General features: G+C 31.9%; 1 protein-coding gene across 3 annotated transcripts; it reads right to left on the reverse strand.

Annotated features, from left to right (window-relative positions):
- Positions 1–61: 61 nt before the first annotated feature.
- LOC116339894 (venom carboxylesterase-6-like) lies at positions 62–6,049 on the reverse strand. 3 transcript variants are annotated; one of them, XM_031765990.1, is made up of 9 exons: positions 5,938–6,049; positions 3,724–4,167; positions 2,520–2,666; positions 2,115–2,277; positions 1,421–1,975; positions 1,165–1,346; positions 859–1,104; positions 702–748; positions 62–627 (listed from the first exon to the last, which is right to left on the reverse strand). In XM_031765990.1, the coding sequence occupies exons 2-9, from the start codon at positions 4,030–4,032 to the stop codon at positions 447–449; spliced, it is 1,830 nt and encodes a 609-aa protein (XP_031621850.1). In that variant the 5' UTR covers positions 4,033–4,167; positions 5,938–6,049; the 3' UTR covers positions 62–446. The 3 variants fall into 3 exon arrangements, with proteins under 3 accessions (XP_031621850.1, XP_031621840.1, XP_031621858.1); XM_031765980.1 differs by lacking the exon at positions 5,938–6,049 and adding an exon at positions 5,428–5,537; XM_031765998.1 differs by lacking the exon at positions 5,938–6,049 and adding an exon at positions 5,145–5,230.
- Between the last annotated feature and the right edge of the window lie 3,579 nt (positions 6,050–9,628).

A 9,628-nucleotide genomic window follows, 5' to 3' on the forward strand; every position in this document is an offset into this window, starting at 1 on the left:
CATTTCAGTCAATATATTTAAATATGATTCAAATCGATTGAGAAAAAAAAACACCAATGACTTTCAAAAATATTTGTTTTATTTCCTTTCATGACATATCTAAGACAATTCGAATGCAATCTCAAATTCTGCAGTGCACTGATTATAAGTGTAAATTGGCATTAAAATAATTCGTGTTTACGTTCGAACCGTTGGATTACATAAATGAATCCTTTATTTTTTTTTTACTTAATTTAAAACTCGATCTTACACAAACAGCAACAAAAGAAAAATGTTCAATTTTAAATGAATAAATGATTTTTTTTTCCTCAACGTCAATCAATCCGATGATGAAATGTGCAAAGAAGTTGAAAGAGAACGGAATAATACTTAAATTAAATGATGTTTTATGAAAATGTAAAAATTAAGACGTAAAAAGGTAACGTATGAAACAAACGTTTCCAGTTTCAAATACTTAGTATTTCATCCCAGAAACGAACCATTGCCAAATTGAAATCGTTATTTGTACGAACTTCAAATTTGCTCGTTTTAAAATCGCCATTCAAATTGCGAAACTCTTGATAGTCACAAATATTGCCATGATGAAATCGTTTGCATTCATGCACTTCGTTCCATGATACCGGTCGACTATAAAAGAAAAATGAAATGACTCCATTTAAATTTCAATAATATTTTTCAAATAAAATTCAATTTAATTGTACCCGTGTTTGGCGAACTGCACGTATGTGCTGACTAATGATCGAACCATCTAGAAATCAAATAAAAAAAACTATGTCATGCAAATTGATTTCAAAGAAACGTTATAAGAAAACGAGCATGCAATAAAATTGAGTTCGCTGGAATGTAAGATGAGCTAACCTGAGCCGAATCCGAACCGGTTGCAAATTCTCGGAATAATATCGGTGATTTGAAAAGATAGATTAGATCATCAATATGCCCGACGCCAAAATCTTTATCGGTGCCGGTAAAAACGCGAGAATAAGATAAAGATCCCTTATAAGCGAACTTATACAGATAAACTGGATTCCTTGTGGTATTCGCATATTTTAAATAAGATTCTAGAGCTTTATAGTATGGATGATGAAAACCTCGATCGGTGTATAACTGAATAAAAAATGAATAGAAATAAATAGAAATGTTCACAAACCTAATAATAACTCTTACATTTATAAATCCTTGGCTATTTGAGTCTTTTATTGTGTTACTCCCATTTAAATAGAATTCCTTCAAGCGTTTTGTAATGATGGGCAGTTTATCCGGGTCATTTGTTAATTCCATCAATTTTGGCAGCAATTTATCAAGATTGGCATTCAAATCTTCCATAAGCTCTTTATTAGTCAATATAGCTACAAAAAAATGGTGGTAAATTAACAATTGAAATTTACCACTTTCATTTTCATTTATCAATTAATAGTTTTACCTGCTGCTCGAACACTTCCTTCATTTGGTACGATTCCCGTCATCCATGGAACTTGTTTAAATGAACCACGTGCCCAAATGGATGCAGGATGCTCTGTCATAAACGCTCCATCTGCTTTCGGTTCGATAACAGGACGATACAAAGTGATTGGATCGACTGACCAGATTTTTAAATCGCCAATACTATTGACCAGAACAGATACATCAATTTCTCGAAGTTTCTCAACCAATTCATATGTGCTTAGGTTGTCTATATTTTCAATGCCAATCACTTCGGCCTGTCGTTTTGCAAGTGCCAATGGATTTGGTGTCGGTTCGTTATAGGGAGCCGTTGCCAATCCACTCATAACAATGCATCGATGAAATAAGCCTTCCGAAAGCGGACTCATCATATGCATATGAACCGATGCACCACCAGCCGATGCTCCCATAATTGTAATGTTTTCGGCGTCTCCGCCGAATGCCTTGATATTTCGTTTTATCCATTTTAACGCCAATGTTTGATCCTTAAGTCCGAAGTTTCCAGGACTAGCCTGATCCCCCGTCGATAAAAAACCTATTATTTTTAATGTATTTGATCAAAACGATGTTATGACCGCAAGCAAGGGAGTGAGAGGGAAGCAAAAAAGAGACAGTTTGATTTACATTATACTAAATTTTCATGGATATGTTAATTATGTAAATGTGGTACGTACCAAGCACACCAAGACGATATGTCATCAAAACCATGATAACTTGCTGAGTATCCATGAAATAGTGTGGTCCACGGAAAAGTGTATGAATCGAACCGGAGAAAAATCCACCCTCATGAATATAAACAATTACTGGCAGTGACGAATTTTTTTTCGCCGATGTATTCTGCAAAAAAACGAAGCCATCATCAATTTTGCGATTTTATTTGGACTGACATTGTAATTTTATTTGATTTATCAATAAATTGTGACAAAATATTCCACCAGTTACGACAGATGGACATAATTTCTGACAATTCAACTCAATAAGCGAGTTCATTGCGTCAATTTAGTTCGAATAAGTAAAATGTCGTTTATTTCCTAATTATTTTAAAATTCGTTTTCTTTTTCGTAACAAATTAAACTTACAGTCGGTCGATAAATGTTCAAAAACAGACAGTCTTCTTCACCCTCGAATTTTCCATTTGGAATTAAGACATTTATTTGTGCGCAACCAGCTGCACGTTCCATTTTTCCATTAAGTAAGCCTGACCAGGGTTTTTTCGGCACTGGATTCTGTGTATTCGAAATGAAATGTTGTTGTAAAGTTCATTTGAAAATAAAAAAAGAAAAAGCGATTAAATCGACAAAAACAAAAACGAAAACAAAAACGGTGTACATAACACACATTGTATAAAAAAAAGAGTAAGCAATTCAAATCGATAATAGCTGTCGTACTGGTTACAGAAGCTTCGCATTATGTTACGTTTCATTCAAGCAAAAACAAAAGTAAATTGTGATTAGTCGCAAATTTCATGTGGGGTTATTGATCTGTGTGATTTCATCATAAGGCGCACACAACAAAGAAATATTACAGAATTTAAGCGATGGCTTTGCTCTGATGCCAATGTAAAATGTAAAAGAGAAAGGGAATTTTAATTGAAAGCGAATGAAACAAGACATTTTTATCATTATTGCTTTTGTGTTTTGCGTAAACTCATGTATCGTTGAAGATTCAGTTCCGGTTATTTTTAATTTTCAAATTGAAATCGAATTCAGCTTCCAAAAATAAATCATTCACTGATTTTACGCAAAACAATGCTTTTGATCATAAAAATAGACGAAAAGATGTACACACAATGGATGTTTACTGAATTTCTCTAATCTTTCACTTTCGCACAAGTGGCTGTCGTGTAATAAAACAACGTAAAACTATTGAAGAGCCATTGATTGCACAACCCATTTTTTACGACTACCCATAAATTCGAATTTCATTTTAATAATCCATTTAAATCATTGATTATGATACTTCATGTAAACCATTAATTTTTATGAAACTTTTCGTTAAAATCGATTGCTTCATTAACCATTTGTACTACACACAAATTTACAGATGCAAGAGGAAAATGGAAAAAAATAGGAAGAAATAACAGACAAAATTGGCAATAATAGTAATAATGATTAAATTTTAAAGATGAGGAAGATATGGGTCGGGAAACAAATAAAAACTAGTTACGACAATGTTTACAAAATATAATGGTAAATGTATGTTATTCAATAATAATATGTGTCGTTGCATAGTGTACTTCATAGAAAAATGATGATGATGAATAAAAAAGTGTAAATTTCTCACCGCAAAACGTAATTTTCCAACTGGTGCCTCCGCATACGGAATGCCGAAGAAAGATTCATATTCATCGATTTGAAAACCAGGTGTTGCTCGACCTTCTACACAACCATCAAGCGTACATACAATTGGAAACACACTTGTAAAATTGTCCTCAGTTAGTGGCGGTGAGAGTTCCGTTAGAGGCTCAACATCATTTAAAGACGTTGTTGGTGCATTTGAAGAAGAAATTACAGTTGGATTTGATGCATTCAAAAATCCAAATGATAGCATCACCACTAAGTACACATATTGATTCATTGAATGTGCCCACATTTTGTCAAACGTTTCGGTTTACAATTTATGTATGCGTTACTTGTCTTCTGCAAACAACAAGCTAACTTGTTATTCCAGAATTATTCAACTTGAATATCAACTGATTGTTTACGTACTTGCTTCAGTGAGATATTTCTGAAATTAAAACAATAAATTTATTGTACTCGCTACCGGTATTTATCAAATTGGATTGAAATAAAATAAAAAATACAATTAAATAAACAATAATCATTTTGTTGAATTTGGTGTTTTAATACAATCGAAATAAAAACGTTTTGTTTATTTTCCCGTTCTCATTGGACGGTTTGTCATTGGTTAATTATGAGAAAACAAACTATGTCATTTCGGAGTTGCAGCGCTTAATGCATTTTAAACGATCCAGTTCATACAAAAAACGTAGAAGTTCTATTTTGTGTAAGTTTTTGTTATCTTTTTTGCCGCATGAGAGAAATAACGGTTACTTAATCGTAATTAAATCATGTGTAAATAATTATGTAAGAAATTGTAGGTTCTTGACTTTTTTACACTTTACACACACACACAAATCGCCATAAGACTTCCATCCCAACAATCTTTGATTCGCGTTTGGACAATGATATATTTTGCAATTATTTCATTTTCCAAATGAAAAGCCCAATGAAACTGTCGATATGATTAGATAAGTTATTTGATGTGATACATTCATAAAAAAGAGCATAAACAGTACATTCATTTGTCAACAATTAACTTACATAGTATACGAGTATAAAATGCAATTTAACAGATTTATGTGCGCGCAGTGCAAACCTACATCTGAATTCATTTCAAATTAAGATAACATGTAAACATTAAAAAAAATGCACACAGCAATTATTAAATGAAACGCATTGAAATTTGAAGAAAAAAAGTCTCAAGCCTCAATTTATCTTAACGCTTTGAGTCACGCAATTATTTTGAAATTTACCGATGTGAAATTTTTGTTTATGGTTTTATGTGATTGATAACCGAAATTTAACCTCAGGAAGATACCGAGACATAAATATTTGACAAAAAAAAATTATCTTGTCCTCGTACACGTGTTAACTGTCGACTAATTTAAAAATACTAAGAACTAGAAATATCACTGGACGCACTGTTGTTTACATCAAATATAGACGAATTGAATTCCGGTATTTGTTTGTCAAAATGAAAATAAACTGAGATTCCAAATTATTATTGTCATTTTATGAAAAAAATTCTATTTGGAATTTTTTGTTTCAAATCATCTTAATACACCACATTAAAGCAAATTCATTGAATGTCATTGTTAAAATTTGCATTGTTGAATTGCGCAAACAACACCAAATTAATTTCATAATTTTGACCGACTACTTTTTTTATATTTGCAAAAAAAACTAAGTTAAAACACAATTTCACCATTTAGAAATTGTCTTCCTTCTGGTAGTACGAATGATCAATATAAATGATTTGTGAAGTGCACGCGATATTAAAAGAGCAAACACTTCTTATCCGATCAACATTTTTCATTAAACTGACATCGGTTTGGCTTGAAATAGGTGTTTTTATTCATACATGATCGATGCGGCAATCATCCACAACAACCACAACAACAACAGCAACGCCAATAGCACATCAACCGAAAAACAGAATTGAACTAATCGTGCAAAGAAATGTATTGAAGTACACAAGTGACAATATTTTCTTTGCTATATCTTACTCTTGCGCGCACGACTCGTGCCGTTTTGAAAGATGCGGTATAAAATTGATGACCGCAATTGATTTGTTGTATAAAAAAACATTAATAATCAATCGATTCAAATGGGCTGTTGTTGCGCACGCAATAATGAGTATGTTTGCGTGAAATGAGAAATTTCATTTGTGCCTGTATTTAAAGAAGAAAAAAAAACATTGTACAACACTACGAACCTTATAGCTATGGCATAGCTTTCGTTGACCAACGTAACAAATCATTTGCATCTACATTCATCCCGTCATAAAACACTAATGTTTGAATTGAACTTTTGAATTAAAATAGAAAAACAATTTTAACACGAGCCGCCACCTATCAAGATAGATTGACCATGAAAAATCGATTGCTACGATTGGTCGATTTTCATTTGAAACTTTATTTAGAAACATTGAATATATATATAAAGCTTCAAACAGTGATTAGATAAATGGGATGTTTTAATAATTCTGTGATTATGTATTCACAAACAACGCTGATTGTTGCCAACCGATTTCAATTTCATTTGATTATCTCTGTAATACATAACGACGCATACTGCATCAGTGAATTGGATTTTTCAAGACAAAAAAAACGGCAAAATTCAACGAAAATTCCAATGTAAAACACAAAAATAAACGTTCCTTGGGTTCGGTTTACCCCTCCCCCTTTAAAACAACATTTTGGACCCTAAAAACTTTCTTGGGGCAAATTCTTTCCATTTACTTTTTTTGCCGAGCGAAAATATTTCAATTTATTTATTTATTCACCGTCTGATCACAGACTGAATTTATCACAACATTTTATATTTATACAATTTGCTAGGAAATTTTGAGCTAAATTCTTGTGAGAACTCTCTATGGTTTGCCATCACCTACCTCTCTAAAAAATTCTCTTCAACACCTATGTTATCAAAATTATGAAAAAAAAAATTTTTTTGTGAAAATTTTTGATGCAGATCAAAAAGCCGTTACTTTACAGAAATTATCGATGTCGCCACCGTTCAATGCAAATTTAACTTCCTAGCATTGTTACAGACACTTGATTTATTTGTCCATCTGGTAAAATACATTAAATAATTTGTACGTCACTTTTGTGTAGCCATTTACCCTTTAAATGATTTTGATCATTGTATTGTATACACACTACATTTTAAATTATCAAAATTATTATCACGAATTTGAAAATTAATATGTTTGAAATATCTCACATTTATTATGCGATTATATGAAAACGAATTAAATGGCATTATAACAAACAAAAATCACGATCTTAAGCGTAAGATAATAGAATCGTATAATTCATTAATGAAAAATTCGGTTCGGCGTGCAATGCACTTGCTACAATGTTATTATTGTTTTCTATTACTTCATCGCGTAATTGTTACAATAAAAAAATCACCCAAATTAATTTTAGATGTAATTTGCTATTACGTGAGACGATGATGAAATTAATAAAATTTTCAATAAAAAAATGTGTGTCTAGTGAATCTTTTCGCTAGGTATGTTAATCTAAAGCATATTTATTGCAAAAAAAATAGTCACTTGTTTTATCCGAATATAACAATTTTCAGAGAAAAAAACACAGGAAGACATAAGTCTGATGATAATTTTTTTTTTCTCAATTTTGTTTTGATTTTTTGCAAAAGTATTTCCAGTATCTTTACTCGTGCTTCTTCTAAAAATATTCTAACCGAAATAGACAAATATACCAGAAATAGATGTTACTGTAAAGCAGAATTTAACAGATAGACGTTTGAAGTATTGTGTCATTGTCCAATCATTCAAAAATGATAGCAGTTCATAGATAATTGAAAAATGGTAAGACAACATTGAATTTTGAAGCAAGATTGCATAAGGGAAAATTCCATTTGAATTGTAATGCAGGTCAGTAGAATAAGAAGATTGTTCTGCTTTGTTCAGTTTTCTTTCTCCTTAAAATAGTTTTTAGGGCACACGAGTTGTCTGATTGAAATTTGAGTTTAAAAAAATGCACTGCTATCTGTATATGACGAAGGAGACTCTGAGAAGAAAAAAATTGAGATTTTTGGGGTCGTGATGGTTGTTAAACAATGCTCAAAAGTGTATTGTTATGAATATGTGTTGCCCTTTATTATATCATTCAGAACGACACTCAGTAAGTGCTACTGTCACGCTGTTCAAGTGCACACAAAAAACAACAACTTTTAAACATGATAGAACAATTGAAAAATGGAATAAATATATCACTTACTGCCAGTAAGTTACTGGGAGTATCTCTGCTGTATACGAAAATGTGTTCAATCTTATTTATCTGTGCGGCTTCTTTTTGAACGATTTTGTTGTGAAAATTACGTGAAAAATGTCCCAGTTCGAATTCTATCACCGAATCGAAATAACAACGCGTACTTTATAAATATCAACGTACCAGCTATTATATAGGCGAAACGAAATGATTTGTTACTTAATAGAACACTGGCACCCATTTATAGATAATAAATCACATTCATTTCTTGTTTTAGTTGGAATTTTTTTTAGAGCGCTCGTGTTGTTTTACTTTTCCGCACACACCTAGTGTGTAAGGTAAAGTATTGGAATCGGTCGAAAAATTAACACCCATCAAAAATGTGTTTTCTGGGTGTTCTTGGGGCCAGGGAACACGAATCTAGCGTTTTTTCGATGTCCGAATGTATGTGCGTACCATGTACCCTGTACCCTGTACGCTGTACCCTGTACGCAAAAATTTGTTAACACGATAGCTTTCAAACAAGAAAAGTAATTCAACATCTGACTTCACAGGATGATTGGGGTTGCCGAGGAATAGAAACCATTAGATTTTGAGCGAATTTGGTTGATAGAGTATAGTGTCATGTCTGGTGTGATGCCCATGGCCATCCATGGGAAAAATTCAATTTTTCTTCCAAAAGTGATATTTAATGTATTCTTAAACACTCAAAAATATGTATTGGGGGGTTTTTGGGTACGAGAAAACCGAATATGACGTTAGTTTTGAGATACAATAATATTTCGACACCCTTTTCATACAAAAATTTGAAAAACATTGGATTTTTTTATGGAAGCCATGCCTGTATGATATCGTAATGAGCTGAAACTTTGCACAGGTTATTTTTTTCACTCTAAAATAACATTCCGAGGGTTTGAAGAGATTTCAATGCATAATAGAGATACCTCCCCAACAAAATTTTGGATTTTTTGCTCAAAAACGAAAATTTTGTATGGAAGGTACTAGGGGATATCCATGCGAATTAGAATTAGCACATTAGCAAAAAAATAGGGAAATTTACATGAAGAAAATAGCAAAATTAGCAATAAATAGCAGAATTAGCACTGTACACGTATATACTTTAGTAAGCATTTATTCTTGAATATATTGAAATAATTAACTAAAATAAAATTCACAAAACAAATGAATTGAATAGTGTTGAACTAAAATGTATCAAAATATGTAGTTAAATACGCTTTTTCTCATTTTTAAATAAAAATATATTCAATGGCACGTAACCAAGCACGTTTCATCTGTATTAACTACAATTTACGAATTGCAATCGGAAATGTAGATTTGATGACAGATTTCTTACTGAAAACGTATACGCTAGTGCCTGCTTCAAATATACACGTTGAAAGTGTCAACTTGAAACATTTACGTAAACACATTTCAGTTATTCGATCATGCTGTCAATCTGACGAATGCGATATTTTTGACGTACTAGAAAAATTAGCAAAAAATAGCAGTATTAGAACAAACTAGTAGAAATACTAGCAGAATTAGTGAAAACTAGAGAGAAATAGCGTTTATTATTATAAATTATTCGATCTGCAATTCACGGTTATCCCCTAGGGAAGGTATTTCTTCAAACTTTCAGAATGTTAGCTTTTTGTGAAAAAAATAACA

The sequence above is a fragment of the Contarinia nasturtii genome, unplaced genomic scaffold (genome assembly GCF_009176525.2).
Source record: "Contarinia nasturtii isolate CC-2019 unplaced genomic scaffold, AAFC_CNas_1.1 Cnas_scaffold_129, whole genome shotgun sequence".
Taxonomy (NCBI): Eukaryota; Metazoa; Arthropoda; class Insecta; order Diptera; family Cecidomyiidae; genus Contarinia; species Contarinia nasturtii.

What these genes read in the sequence shown, in the direction of transcription:
- LOC116339894 (XM_031765990.1), bottom strand. Translation starts at nt 4,032, where the DNA reads ATGTGGGCACATTCAATGAATCAATATGTGTACTTAGTGGTGATGCTA. An exon ending in ATATCGTCTTGGTGTGCTTG is followed by an intron (nt 1,976 to 2,114) that starts GTACGTACCACA and finishes TAAAAATAATAG; the next exon opens with GTTTTTTATCGACGGGGGAT. An exon ending in CCGGTTCGGATTCGGCTCAG is followed by an intron (nt 749 to 858) that starts GTTAGCTCATCT and finishes TTTGATTTCTAG; the next exon opens with ATGGTTCGATCATTAGTCAG.